General features: G+C 43.0%; 1 protein-coding gene across 5 annotated transcripts; it reads left to right on the forward strand.

Moving 5' to 3' along the window:
• Window positions 1–8: 8 nt before the first annotated feature.
• SPA17 (sperm autoantigenic protein 17) lies at window positions 9–14,262 on the forward strand. 5 transcript variants are annotated; one of them, XM_082200718.1, is made up of 5 exons: window positions 9–158; window positions 6,677–6,862; window positions 10,063–10,133; window positions 10,718–10,783; window positions 13,935–14,262. In XM_082200718.1, exons 2-5 carry the CDS (start codon window positions 6,709–6,711, stop codon window positions 14,145–14,147), a joined length of 504 nt encoding a protein of 167 aa, XP_082056844.1. In that variant the 5' UTR covers window positions 9–158; window positions 6,677–6,708; the 3' UTR covers window positions 14,148–14,262. The 5 variants fall into 5 exon arrangements, with proteins under 5 accessions (XP_082056844.1, XP_082056846.1, XP_082056847.1 ...); XM_082200720.1 differs by having other exon boundaries at window positions 31–158; window positions 6,683–6,862; XM_082200721.1 differs by lacking the exon at window positions 9–158 and adding an exon at window positions 301–413.
• The last annotated feature ends 408 nt before the right edge of the window (window positions 14,263–14,670 follow it).

The following is a 14,670-nucleotide window of genomic DNA, read 5'->3' on the forward strand; positions in this document are numbered from 1 at the left end:
CCGGCCCCCGCTCCGCCCCGCAGAGTCCCAAGTCAATGGGCCCTGACTAGACGCGACAGGAGCGCTGGCTCCCCTGCTTCGGCCAAAAGGCTTGGCCTCGCCACCGCCTCCTTCTCTGGCCACGCCGCGAGCTTCCCCTCGCGTAAACGGGCAACCAGGTGAAACCCGAGGGCGGCGCTGAGGCAGTTTCAATAAGCGGAGGCCTCGAGTGGGCGGGCGGGCGGGGGAGGGGGCGAAACTTTTGCTTGAAAGGCGGGTCCGTCGTCCAATAGGTGGGCGGCTCCGGGCATCCGAGAGGCGGGCCTTGGTTTGGAGAACGAATCCGGGGCTGCGCGAGAGCGACCGGCCGACAGCTTCACTAACGGTTCGCTCTTGTGTCCCTCCCCGCTTGCCGTCCCGTTTGGGTTGCCAAGGTAACTGACAACAAACGCAGAGCTTTTCTCTTGGTTCTCTCAGGCGAGTTGAGAAAAAGGGCCGAGAGGTGGGGTTTCGTTGTCGCTCCCGCCGCTTCCTCTCCCGCTCCCCACAGATAGGCCGAGGTGGGATAAGACTGATAGGAGTGCGAGGAGCCGCTTTGTGACGTCACCTTCAGGTGGGGCGGGAGAGTGTTTCTGAGCATGGGCAGAGTGCCTCGTCCACACGAAGGGGCGACTAACCCAGGCAGTGGGGAATAAGTGGGTCTACGGCTAATCCTGGCCGTTGGCCCGTCTGGTTTGGGGCTGCTGGGACCCAGAGTCCAGCAACGTCTTGAGGTCCACAGAATCCACGCCCCCCCCCCGTGCTTCCACTGGTGCAATTCGGCCGATGGGATTCCGCCTCAAGCTGTCCAGTTCAGGGTGCGCCTTTAAAGTGGATTTCCTAAACTCTGTGGGACTTCTTTGTGCTGAAGAATAATAATGGCAGCTGAGTTGAGGGACTGACATTTTTAATAATAATAATAATAATAATAATAATAATAATAATAATAATAATAATAATAATAATAATTTATTTCTACCCCACCCATCTGGCCGGGTTCCCCCAGCCACTCTGGGCGGCTTTGAACATAACATTAAAATCAAAATAAAACTTCTAACATAAAAAACTTCCCTAAACAGGGCTGTCTTCAGATGTCTTCTAAAAGTCAGATAGTTGTTTATTTTCTTGACATCTGATGGGAGGGCGTTCCACAGGGCAGGCACCACTACCAAGAAGGCCCTCTGCCTGGTTTCCTGTAACTTTGCTTCTTGCAAGGAGGAAACCAGCAGAAGACCCTTGGAGCTGGACCTCAGTGTCCGGGCTGAACGATGGAGGTGGAGATTCTCCTTCAGGTATTCTGGGCTGAGGCTGTTTAGGGCTTTAAAGGTCAGCACCAACACTTTGAATTGTGCTCAGAAACTTACCGGGAGCCAAGGTAGGTCTTTCAGGACTGGTGTTACATGGTCTTGGTGGCCACTCCCAGTCACCAGTCTAGCTGCCGTATACTGGATTAATTGTAGTTTCTGGATCACCTTCAAAGATAGCCCCACACAGACTGCATTGCAGTAGTCCAAGTGGGAGATAACTAGAGCATGCACCACTCTGACGAGACAGTCTGCAGGCAGGTAGGGTCTCAGCCAGTACGGGATTAAATTTGCTTCATGCGACATCATGTTACCTCCTTGCAAACAAATCAAGATCAAAATGAACATTCAGTGAATGAGTTGTGTGGAAGTAACCAGGGATTGTTACTCTTGCATTTGAAAGCAGAGCATCTGTCTTATGTTTGTGTGTGCAGATTCCCAGCAAACAGGAGACCCAGGGCACTTCCAGACCTATTTATTGTGCATTTATTCACATTTGTTGGCATGTGATTGAATTCCACCTGAAATTAGTGACAGTCTAGAAGTGGCCCAGCTCTTCTTCTTCCAGGAAGTGCTTTTAAAAAAAGATCATTATAAAATAATGGAATTGGAAAACAGGTCACTAATCCCTAATAATAGGTATAGCTCATTACAAGTCATCTTTTAATGTATTTTTAGATTGTTGTAACCTGCTCTGGGACCTCATGGTGAAGGGAGGTTAAGAAATTAATCATAAATTAATAATATCAACCATGTTGAATGGTAACATGTTAAAGATAGACAAGAATAAACCGAGTTGGGGGAATTGCTGGGGCCAAAGATGTCTGTGACATTTCTATGCTGATCTCAAAGATAGAACAAGAAAGCACGGTGACCAGTAAATTGTACATTGCCCTAGAATCCTAAACAAAATGAAGGGTGCTATATAGGGGTGCTATCTGTGTTTTAAAATTAAAAATAATGGTCATTTTGAATTGAACCTTGAATGTAGACTTTTCTGTCTGTTTTGTCAGTAAGGCTACTAAATCCACAGTTTGCAGCTCAATCTTGTGCATATTTACATAGAAATAATAGTAATTATTATTTATAACTTGTTGCCCCAGCCATGATGGGCCGCTTCCAAAAGAATATAAGAAAAGGACAACAAAACATCAGACATTAAAGGTTTCCTGATACAGGGCTGCCTTCATTTGTCTAGGGGAGGGCATTCTGCAGAGTGGGTACCACTACCAGAAAAGGCCTTCTGCCTGGTTCTTGTAGCTTCACTTCTCACAATGAGGAAGCTGCCAGAAGGCCCTCAGAACTGGACCTCAGTGTCCAGGTTAAACAATGAGGCGGAAGATGCTCCTTCAGGTATACAGGACCGAAGCTGTATACTCACTTGAGTATAAATCCCACTGAGTTCAGTGGAACTTATTCTCAAATAAGTGTTCTCAGGACTGCAAGCAGCTACAGGCAGTAGTTATACCACAATTTAAAATATTTTCCCAAATAAAAATGACAAATTCATGTAAGTTTTGCATTTTGATCCTTTGCAGGCAGCTCAGAATGCAGAACCCATTGAGGTCAAGGAGACTTAAGTATAGTTTGATTGCAATCACAGTTACCGTATTAGCAGTACATTACTATATGTTTACTGAGAAGGAAGTTTCACTGTTTTCAGTGGTGCTTATTTCCAGGTGGTTAGCATAGGATTGCAATCCTATACATACTTAATTAAGAAAAAGTCCAATTCTGCTTGTTGTGGAGTACTTAGACATGTACGTATAAGATTGCACTGTTGAAAGTGTTTGCGAATGTATGAGTTTGTTTCCTGTTTCCAGATCTGAGTACTTGCGCTTCTAATTACATCCATTAGGGTAATGAGAGGTGCACAAACTCATATTTGTAACCTCGCTCAAGCTGTGAAGGTAAACTGTGACTGTATAAAAGGCAACTGAAATTTTAGCAGAGGTGTAATATGTCTGAATAGAATGAATTAAGGCTTCTATCTTCTGTAACTCCTGCATTCCCTGACTTTGCTTGCTACTAAATTCATAAGAAGAATTTTACAACAAACTGTTGTCATTTAATATCCCAGAGGTGCTCTATTGAATCTTTGACTTTTGTATTGACTGCTTTGCTGTGCTTTTAAACATCTGTTTGAACTGCAATTAGCGGGGACTTCCGGGTTGGCGCCATCGCCGAATGGCGGACTCTCTCCGAGCTCCGGAGGGAGTCTGCTCGGCAGGGGCTGGGTCCTACCGCGCCGGCGACGCGGGGACCCTTAAAAACCACGGGCACAGAGCCCGTGGACATGGGGACTCGGCTGGCACCGCTAGCGCCCTCCCGACTCGTGAAGGAGCCTTTTTAAAGGCTTCGGATCGGGTGCCGGGGAGTGGCGTGGTGCTGTGAGTCCATTGCTTCCCCTGCCGAGCGCAGCCGCATGCCATTCGATGGAGAGCGCTGGCTTCTTCCATTGGAAATTCGGACTATTAACAACAACCCGTGAGTAATTGGGAAACCGGGTACAAAAGGAGAAAAAAAGAAATTTTTTTCGGATTCGGCACGAGCGGGGGTGATCTAAAAAGGAAGTCAGTCCCCCCCCCCCCGATTGTAAACATTCTAAAACAAGGACTGGGTAACCAAGATCGAAAGAGAAGTTTATTGCTGATAAAAATCATTAATTCCACGATGGGAAACTACAAGAACTGTGCTGGAGGAGAAAAGTGGAGGGTGAGAGGGAAAATGCAACCCCCCTGGGAACCGGGGCGATTCGTAGAGCCTGGCGAAGAGAGACGGAGACTTTGACAGCTGTCAAAGTAGCTGTCAAAGCTGGAGAATATAAAGAGGATTTTGTTACAAGGATATTGCTGGCTAATTCTGCTACAATTTGACATAATATGGATATAAACTGTCGGAAAAAAGGAACAACAATTTGACTTTTGGATTAGAGGATACAAAGTTATTACAATCCCCCTAGAGGGGTTTCGGGACATTACAAGTGGTCGTACGTGGAAAATTACTCTGGGATTCGTACAGGACTTATCTTCTGGGAAAGCTGCAAAACTGAAATAGTATTTTGTCTACAGAGGTGTTTACATTAAAAGGAGACAATAGAATTTTCTATTGAAGAAAGGAAGGGACTGGACGTAAGTTTTTGTTCCTGAACAACAAACCTCTGTAGAGATACCAGATCTCGGAATAAGAATGTTTTAGCAGCTGAACAAGACAAGAAACCTGAGAAAGTAAGGAACAAGAAGAACAAAGGACTAACTACGACACGGAAAGAACAATGGGAGGAGCAGCAAAGACCAAGGAAATTAAAGGCCTCTATTAGACTGGATTTTTGAAGTTAAACATTATCAAAATAAATAAATTAAAAGAAAACTGGCAAGGTGGAATGGGAAAAAATCTGGCCATGGACTTGAGACCTCCAGGCTGACAACATATAGACTGATGGACATGGGGAATTCAAACCGGGGAAGGGGGGGGGAGTTTTGGATTCCAAAGGCTATGTAACCATCTTTTTGAACCTTCTTATATTTTCTATTTTCTATTTCTTTATATAACTTTTGTATATCATGGTATTCTGATTTGACATGTTTAAAAAAGGGAATTCGTGGAAGGAAATTGGGGTGGATCTTGGGGAAAAATCTTTTTTATTTTTCTGTTAACGATGAGGATGATGGTAAGATTGTATAATTTAAATTGGTTAATGGGTTAAACATATTAAGTTTTAAACTGGGAGTGAGAGCTTGTGGAGCCAAATTAATGAAAGGGGAATATAATTGGGAGGGGGAGGAGGGAGTCTTAGAAAGAAGGTAATGAAAGTAAGGCTTTAAATATATTCTATCTTTTCTTTTCTTTTCTGTTATATTTCTATATTATTGGAAACGCTAATAAATATGATTTTTTTTAAAAAAAGAACTGCAATTAGCTAGTGGAAATATGTACTGCCAAGCTTTAAAAAATAGGGCCCACTTAACCAAACCTTGGTGAGTTTAAGTGTATGAACTTTAATCACATAAACAGATAAATTTGCATATGGGGGGATTCCTGCGGAGATAGCATACTTTTTGTGTTTAGATGATGCATTCAAGCATAGCATATGTACAACAGTGCTTTTTTCTGGGGGGATGCAGGGGTATGCATACTCCTAAACATTTTGTGAATCTAAGTTTGGCATCATTGAGGGGCAGTATTTCAATATGAGTAGGAAAATGAGAGTACCCCTAAACATTTTTTTAAGAAAAAAGCACTGTGTACATACATCAGTAATTTTATTTGTATATCACCTTTCCATTGTTCAAACCATGCTCAAGGTGGCTGGCAACATGAAAAGTATACATACTTTCATAAATTGCAACAAGATATATAATTAATAAATGAACTCTTCCTTAAGCAGAGTTGCATCTCTCTTTTTATGCTAGCTTTAACACAGACACTCACAGACCCCACTCTCTATGCTCTATCCAGACACACAAGAGTCATCATCAGTATTCAAGGACACATTCCAGCCAGGAGAAAAATATTTACAGATGGTGCAGCTAGGGAGGGTATGTAGGCTGGGGACATTCTGATGGTCAGCTAGAAATTCCTGAAGAACCACATCTGGCCCAGCCCTGCACCAGGGTCCGCCTACAACAGCAGCCATCTCAGTGTCTGACCATTCACCATGAAGTCAGGAAGTCATCTGGGATTGAGGCAGGAGGTCCCTCCTCTTACAGGAAGATCTGAGGCTGCCTTCCTAGCCTTCCTTCATGCTAGCTGCACCCCCTTTCTTGAAGAAAAGGGGAGTTATTCATGCAAAAAACATCATGTTAGAAGAGGACCATCTCTTGTCTTTTTGTCTTTCATTTGTGGGCATTTTGTCTTGATATGGCACTTTCCATATAAGAACCTGTATTAAAAATAATTTTAAATTACTCTACCCCCCCCCCCGGGCATGGCTTTTCTGGTCTCATAGTAAGAAAGAGAAGGAAGTGCAGTCTGCTGTGATCCTGAAAGAAAATTATTTTAAATTAAATACCTTGTCCCTGGTTAAATGAGTTATTGTTTTGGGTTGATCAAAATGTTTTTCATCAACAGATCTCATAAATAAGGCATTGCAGCCCCAGAGTAAAGCTGCTGTTGCAGATTTCTGAATATCAGATAGCAAATTGCAGTGATGATTATTGTTATTTTGTGCTCTTTGTGTCTTAAGTATAATGTAGGCATTTGTGTTCATGCTTCATTCAGTAAATGATGCAGTGGGTGGGGAATGTATGAGTTTCATAACTTCAGTTGTAATATCTGTAACATCTGTATATATTAGACCAACAAAAATGCTGTTTTTCAACTACAAAAATAATGCATTTCTCTTGTTAATGAAGCTGCAGGTGGGATAGAAACCTATTGAGAGACAATGTCCATTCCGTTCTCCAACACCACTCAACGCATTCCTCCAGGATTTGCAAATCTGCTCGAAGGGCTTGCCAGGGAAGTCTTGAGGAGCCAGCCTGTGGATATACCAAGCTTTGCAGCCAAGTATTTTGAAACTCTTCTCATTGAAAGAGAAAGTGAGCATAAACTGAAATAATATCACATATGTTTAACATATATGTGCACACATTCTTCTCCCTAAGGAAAGATCCAAACCAACCTAATCCTATACACGGTTACTCAGAAGTCCCACTGTGTTCAGTGGGACTTCCAGGTAAGTGTGTACAGCAACCTTTCTCAACTGGTGCCCTCCAGATCTTTTAAACTACAGCTTCTATCACTCACAGTCTTTCAATATTTAGGGATGATTGAAGCTGTCCATAGCATCTGGAGGGCAGATGTGGAGGTTTACTGTTTGTGGTTGCAGCCATAAAACACTACCCAGTGCTAGCTTTACACAAACAGAGGCATTTTCTTTAGGTCATGGGCAACCTAGATTGGTGGGATGGGAAGAAGAAAATGCATTGGAAGTCTGAGGGTGCAGAGAAGACATGTTCCTCTTTCCCTTCTTGGCTGTTTGGTGTGCAAGTACAGAGTACATGGCTTGCTCTGTGAACAAGAAGCAAAGATTCCACATCTTTACACTTCCCTTTCCCAAGTTAGAAGGTTTCTTACACACTGTTGCATAGTGTGTAGACAGGTGTAGGACTTTCCTGTCTACTTTATATATACCGTATTTTTTGCACCATAACACTCACTTTTTTCCTCCTAGAAAGTAAGGGGAAATGTCTGTGCGTGTTATGGAGGAAATGCCTACGGGTGGCATGCCTACAGATTTCCCTCCTCTAAAAACTACGTGCGTGTTATGGTTGGGTGCGTGTTATAGAGCGAAAAATACGGTAGGTACTTACTATCCAGGAAAGTGTGTTGATAGTTAGTAGGATTGCATCTTGAGGCAAGGAAAAAGCCCCTGATGGATTTGAAGCCCCTTTCTTCATTTGAAGCTATTTGACAGCAATCCAAGTATGATTAATTTCATGTTGTTGTGGCCTTCTCTTGATAATGTGGTACTCCTAGTTCTCTGGGAGAATTTTTATGAAGCATTTTTTAAAAAATAGCCGGCCGGAGGAAGCAGTCTTGCTGATTGACCAAGCTACAAACATGTGGTGGTGTTTTTAATTGCAGGATGACTCACAGTGAAGCTCAGAGCAATTTGGCCTCTTCTTTGTTTTTAAAATGTCTAGTAAATGACACTTTTGGAGAAGGTTTATAGCGTTATGCAAGGAAAGTTAGTGAGCAGTGAATGTTCTGGGTGCAAGAGAAAGAACCCCTTACCATCTCACATAATTAGTTTCCCTCTTCCCAGAGGCAATACTCAGTTGTGCCTCAGAGCTGCAGGTAGAAGCCTACACTTTTTTGCTTGGAATGATACCCTCCTTTCAAAATACACTGTTCTTTAGCAGACCTTCAGAATGTAATTGGTTCTATACGTGTAGATGTTGCTAGGCAGACTGACACTCAGGAGGGTTATTTTAATTTTATAGGGCATGCAGCATCAGCAGTTTCATAATGGGGTTCTGTGAGTTCTCCACCTTTTCTCCACCTGGCCCCGAAACACAAATTGTGAAGCCAGATTTTATTATGCAACTTAAGGACACCGTGCAGATCTGTCTGCATAAGTGGGACAGGAAAAATATTTCCAAACATGGAGAGCCAGTCTAAGCTTCTTATGTTTGCTTTTTAAGAGTCTAAAAAGTCATGTTTAGGACAGGGATGGAGAGAGAGCACGTCACCCTCCAGTTGTTGTTGAACTCCAGTTACCATCAGTTCCAGCGTGCAGACTCACATACTGGGAGCCAATGTAGGTCTTTCAGAACCGGTATTGTGTGGTCTCGGTGGCTACTCCCAGTCACCAGTCTAGCTGCCGCATGAGTTGAAGATGCCATTATATATCTGTTATTGTGAATCACCTGGACTCTCCCCCCCCCTTTGGTTGTGTTGACCTTTCTTGAGTTCAGTATTTTTTTAAAGCGGCTTTCATTTCTATCCTACCTTTCCTCCAAAGAGTTCAAGGTAGTGCACCCACTTTATCTTTGCAACCTGTAATGTAGGCTAGGTTGAGAATACTAAGATGACCCAGTGAGCTTTGTAGCTGGGTGGATATGTGAACTGATATCCCCTTGATCTGAGGCCATGAAATATAACCTTGTGAGCATTTGTTTTGTTGTTTATGTTTTTAAAAATATTTTACTGTCTCAAGGGAAACTGTTGAACTGTATGAACGCCTTAAGCCTGTTTGTGTATTCCAGCCCAAAAGCAGGCTATGCATCTAAAAAGAAAGAGTTTGGGTCACAGGACACTGAGATTGTTTCCTGCCTGTGACTAATGTACCTGTGGAAGTTGTCTGCTTAGGATGGGTCATGATGAACAGAGTGGAATAAGCAGTTGTACGCAAGATGGGGTTGGTCCTCCAAAGCAGTACAAATGAAGCAGCAGCTCTCAGTTTGTGGGACCTGAAGTAGTTGCTGAAAACACGATATAGGCAGCAATACTATTGATACTTTCTTGGGAGTAAATGTTTATCTCTCAGGAGACGTGCATAGGATTGCAATGTACTAACTCCTTTTTGCACCATCTGTTACTTAAAATGGTATGAGTAGCCAGTATAGTCACTTCTCATTTTGCCACCCAACTGTCCTTGATTACCATTCTAATTCCCACCTACTCATGCAAAATTGGATACCTTAATTCAGTAAGATTGGGCAAATGTTTCATGACGTGTATCATTCCAGCTCTTACTCTACGTTTCTTTCATTATCAGACCCTTTTTCCCTGTCGAAAACAAGATGTTTTAAAGCATTGTTTTGCCCATTCACTCATTTACTATAACCCATCATACTTGGTTGTTTCTGCTCTTTTTTTGGAAGGAAATACATGTGTTCTGACTTACAATCCTGACTCAACTCCATAGAGAATCTTGCAGTTGCTTCCCCCTTTGTCTTGCACTTGGCTGTATATAAGTACACAGGTGTAAGTATAAATAGTTAAGAGATTTTTAAAAGAAAAATAATCCTACAATCCCTAAAGCTGAAAGTGCATAACTAGACCAAGACATGTTACTTGATACCTGCGTTTCATTGCAGCTGCTACTCTAAATACTTGAATGGGTAGCTTATTTTGGGTTTGTCCCCAACTAAACTGTACTTAGATTAGACACACAAGAACAATAGATCCAAGTTAGCTATGCCTATTTAATTTTAGTGACCAGCATTGGATATGACCCTTATTTTATATAAAATAATTCAGTGTTTATTTTCTTTTACAAAACTCTGTTTAGAAAGTGGTTATGATCCATGTGAATGGGGAGCAAAAATAGACGACCGATACTACAATAACCATGCCTTCAATGTAAGTCTTATTTTATGGTGGGCATATTGGGGGGATAGGATGGGGCTAACAGGCCAGAGGGTGTGGGCAGAGACAGCGTAGTAGCATAGGAAGCACTGTGGTGCTTTGGAAGGGCAGGTTAAACATCTGCCCCCCCCCTCATTGTTATGCCTGAATTGAATCAAAAGCTCAGAAATAATTCTAGGTGCTCATTTAACACTTGAATGTGCCAATTGTGTAACAGTACTATGGAAGGTGCTAGAAAAAAACAAATGTGTTTGTTGATTTGGTCACAGAGGCTATCAAGGCACATAGTCCACCCCTTCTTAGACTGTGGGTGAAGAACTTGTGACCTTAAATGTTGTCACACTTCAGTTCCCATCAATCCTGACTCACGTTGGTTGAGGAAATGGAGTCCGACAACATCTGGAAAGCTACAAGTTCCCTGATCTAGAGAAAACCACACACCCAAATGATTGTGAGCAACTCCCTAACCCTTCTCATCCTACACCTTGATTGGGCTTGAATTAAGTATCATCTGTACCACCAGACCCTGGTGCTCTTCTTGCAAGCAAGTGCATTGAAAATAGCCTTTGTTTTTGCAGGAACTTGCACCACCAGGAGGTGGTGATAAAGCAGAGGAGAAGAAGGAAGGATCTGAGGCACAGCCAGTAAGCAATCTTCAATGAGTTCACTGTACTTTTCTTGAACCTGAAGACCATTCTCAGCCCTTTGCTACATAGCTAAATCACTACTGACCTTGCCATGCTCAAAAGCTGCCGCAAGGCCAGAGTAATCTTTGCATAGAGTGCAGCAACAGTCAATTTGTCAAGATCTTTTCACTTTTCTAAATAATTTCCATTGCTTTTTACAGAGGGAGGCATCCAACTAAAACATCCCATCATCTTCCCACCATGTGCACCCTGTGCCTTCCAGAGGGTATGGGGAACCCCAAGAACAGATTGGGGAGGGGGGAGAATCTGTTGCACAAACGGAAATCCTTCTGAACACAGGACTGTGACTTACCAACTTAGATCTACTTTGGATACAACCCAGAGACTCTCATCGGTAGCAGTCTATGGAGTCCATTCTTCCCTGCATGGATTCCAGTTTCAAATCCCTAGTTGCTGATCCACTGAAAAAAAATCCTTCACTTGAAGTTTAAATGCATGGCGGGGGGGGGGGGAATTGGCCTAGTCACATAAGTGAGAGCAGTTAACACATTTCTAAATCTGCTTTAGGGATGCGGGTGGCACTGTGGGTTAAACCACAGAGCCTAGGACTTGCTGATCAGAAGGTCGGCGGTTCGAATCCCCGTGACGGGGTGAGCTCCCGTTGCTCGGTCCCTCCTCCTGCCAACCTAGCAGTTTGAAAGCACATCAAAGTACAAGTAGATACATAGGTACCGCTCCAGCAGGAAGGTAAACGGTGTTTCTGTGCGCTGCTCTGGTTTGCCAGAAGCGGCTTAGTCATGCTTGCCACATGACCTGGAAGCTGTCTGCGGACAAACGCCAGCTTCCTCAGCCAGTAAAGCGAGATGAGCGCCGCAACCCCAGAGTCGGCCACGACTGGACCTAATGGTCAAGGGTCCCTTTATCTTTACCTTTAAATCTGCTTTGGATAAAGTGGCAGACAGTGGCAATGTGGTGTGGGAAAAATTAATTAGTAACTATGAATGGATGCCAGTTGCAAATGCAATATTAGGTAAGCTTGATGGTGTCAGGTCCTTAGTTTTAAATAGAGGTAGAACAAACATTGCGAATTAGCTCCTTCTCCCATGTAAGTAGCGGGGTGGGGGGTAGGGGTGGGCAGTTGTCTCACTCAAATCAAGTAAAGAAATAAAAATACTTAACTAACTGACCAATTGCAGATAACTCGGTTCTGCCCCCCTAACATAAAGCCCCCCCAATAAATCCTGGCTACGCCCATGCCCTCTCCAAGGCATCAGGATATTTTCCTAAGCAAATCGCCCTAATCTGTATAGAAATCTTCTGGAAATCAACATCATGGGCAGCTGGCCCTATTTCAGGCATTGGCAAACTCTGGCCCTCCAGCTGTTTGGGACTACAATTCCCGTCATCCGTAGCTAACAGGACCAGTGGTCAGGGATGATGGGAATTGTAGTCCCAAACATCTGGAGGGCCAGAGTTTGCCTGTGCCTGCCCTATTTCTAACATTTCTCCAAGACACCTGGATGTTTGAGTTGGATCTCTGAACCTGCAATCAAAGGGAGCAGCTCATCAGTGAGAGCTTATGTTACACTTTTGTTCAACAAATTCCATCAGGGAAAATGTAGGCACAGCCCAACCAAGTGTTTAAAGTCCCATTGCTTTCTATGAAAAAGGCTTGCAGTGTGAGCAACACCATAGGACTAAGGTGAAACTGTCATGCTCCCTTGTTATTTCTACTGTTGCTAGAAGGTGTAATGTTAATTTAATCTTGTTACATTTATACTCTATTATTGAAATACTGCTTTTTGCATGCAGTTATAATTGCTATTGTGTTGTTTTATGATGTTACTATGAAATGGTTCTTGCAATGTTGGTTTTGAGGTGTAGTACTCTTTTCTTTGTTGTAAACCACATTAAGCATGCTTCTTTTTGTGGAAAGGCAGCAACGAATAGGATGATGATTAGGGCTGGGTGATATCTGGTTTTCAACATTGTGATATACCGCCCGATAAACATATCACCTGCTATACCACTGTAACACAATATCTGAAATAAGGTTGGAGCTATGTAGAGGCACTGACTGGCTTAATGGTTTTCTTCGCATCTTACTTTTTGCATAACACACACACACAACATGATTCGCAATATATTGGCAGGTCAGAAATTATGAAACCGGTATCATGATATGGACTTAAAGCCGGTTTTGGACAATATATTGGTATATTGCCCAGCCCTGATGATGATGATATGCATATTTAGTCAGAAGGAAGCGCTCCTGTGTTTGTGGGGATTATTTCCAGGTAGGTGTGCAGATATCTGCAGGCTTAAGCTTCTGTTCTGTTCACCCATTGAAATCACTGGGATTTGAAACTTCTTAACTATGGATGAAGTGTACCCTCTGTATTTTGTAACGTTTGAATGACATTGAAGCCTTTGTCCATTGCAGGCAAACAGATTAGGCAACTGCAGCCTATGGCATTGCTCCCCTCTCTTCTGGTAGGGGATTTTTTCTTCTTGCATCCCAAGGATGAACAGTTGGTAATATCTAAATTCTGAGTGCTAAATTCTCACATTTTCAGCAGACAAAACTTCCTTTGAAAAAATGATGGAAAGTTGCCCAAGTGACATACAGAACATCTAGCACTAAAAATAGTCCTGTGAATATATTGTGGAAAGTACATATTTAAAAAATGACAAAACAAGTTGCATTTTGTTTTCCCACCCACCCTAGGACTCATAAACCACCTTCCAAAAGGCCTTTGGAATAATGGAGGTTTGAGTTACTTTTAAAGCTCTCATTCTCTTTTTCAAAGAGAGATCTATACAGTGATACCTCGGGTTACATCCGCTTCAGGTTACATCCGCTTCAGGTTACAGACTCTGCTAACCCAGAAATATTACCTCGTATGCTGCTCTGGTTCGCCAGAAGTGGCTTAGTCATGCTGGCCACATGACCCAGAAGCTGTACGCCGGCTCCCTTGGCCAATAAAGCAAGATGAGCGCCACAACCCCAGAGTTGGCCACGACTGGACCTAATGGTTAGGGGTCCCTTTCCCTTTCACTTTACCACTGTATATCTCTTCAAACTGCTCATCTGGTTAAAGGCAAAGCTTAGACATGTACATTTGTTTTTTTCTTTTCCATTGTAAAGGAGGGAGGAGTGGAGAAACCACCAGCAGCTAGGAGTGTTATGAGCCTAACTGAAGAAGAGGCTGCTACAAAAATTCAAGCCACATACAGGGGATACAGATCAAGGAGGAACACAAAACCCACAAAAGAAGAATTGGAAGAAGTGAGGGAGGAGGAGAAGGCACCGGGAAAGGAGGAAAAGCCAAGTGAACCTGAAAATAAAGAGCCACAGTAATGCTACACAGCAACCTGCCAGCAGTCAAGTTTAGAAGTGGCGTAAGGCAAAGCCCCTGGGTCTGCTTTAGGAGCATGTGTCACGTTTATGAAATAAACAATAACCTTCAAAAATGCACCTTGTCATTCTTGGTGCTCATTAGCAGAACAGCATCCTGAATCTGTTTTAAGGCACAAATAGTGAGTCTCCTACTACTTCATCCTTTTGGCTACATTGAGGAGCAAAAGGAGGTATATGATCTTATGGCTCTGTTAATATTTCATTTGCTAAGTTGTTGTGGTTCTCTGGATGTAAAGTGCAAAGCACCTTCATGAACATTGTAGCCTGTACAATCAGACCTTGCTCTTCTTGTTTCCTTTTGTGGTTATGCCAGTCTTGGTGCCTCTGGTGGCTGGGCGGGGAATCTTTAGTTTGGGTTGGAGATTTTTATATATATAGTAAGCCCACAACTTGCATGGGGGTTACATTCCAGGGATTGTGCCTAAAGCCAAAATTGTGTATAGTCAAAACCCTTGGGGTTCAA

The sequence above is a fragment of the Podarcis vaucheri genome, assembly GCF_965113315.1.
Source record: "Podarcis vaucheri genome assembly, chromosome: 15".
NCBI classification, from domain to species: Eukaryota; Metazoa; Chordata; class Lepidosauria; order Squamata; family Lacertidae; genus Podarcis; species Podarcis vaucheri.

Coding starts and splice junctions, on each gene's coding strand:
- SPA17 (XM_082200718.1), top strand. CDS start 6,709: ATGTCCATTCCGTTCTCCAACACCACTCAACGCATTCCTCCAGGATTT. Junction 6,863..10,062: donor TCTTCTCATTGAAAGAGAAA/GTGAGCATAAAC, acceptor AACTCTGTTTAG/AAAGTGGTTATGATCCATGT. Junction 10,784..13,934: donor AAGGATCTGAGGCACAGCCA/GTAAGCAATCTT, acceptor TCCATTGTAAAG/GAGGGAGGAGTGGAGAAACC.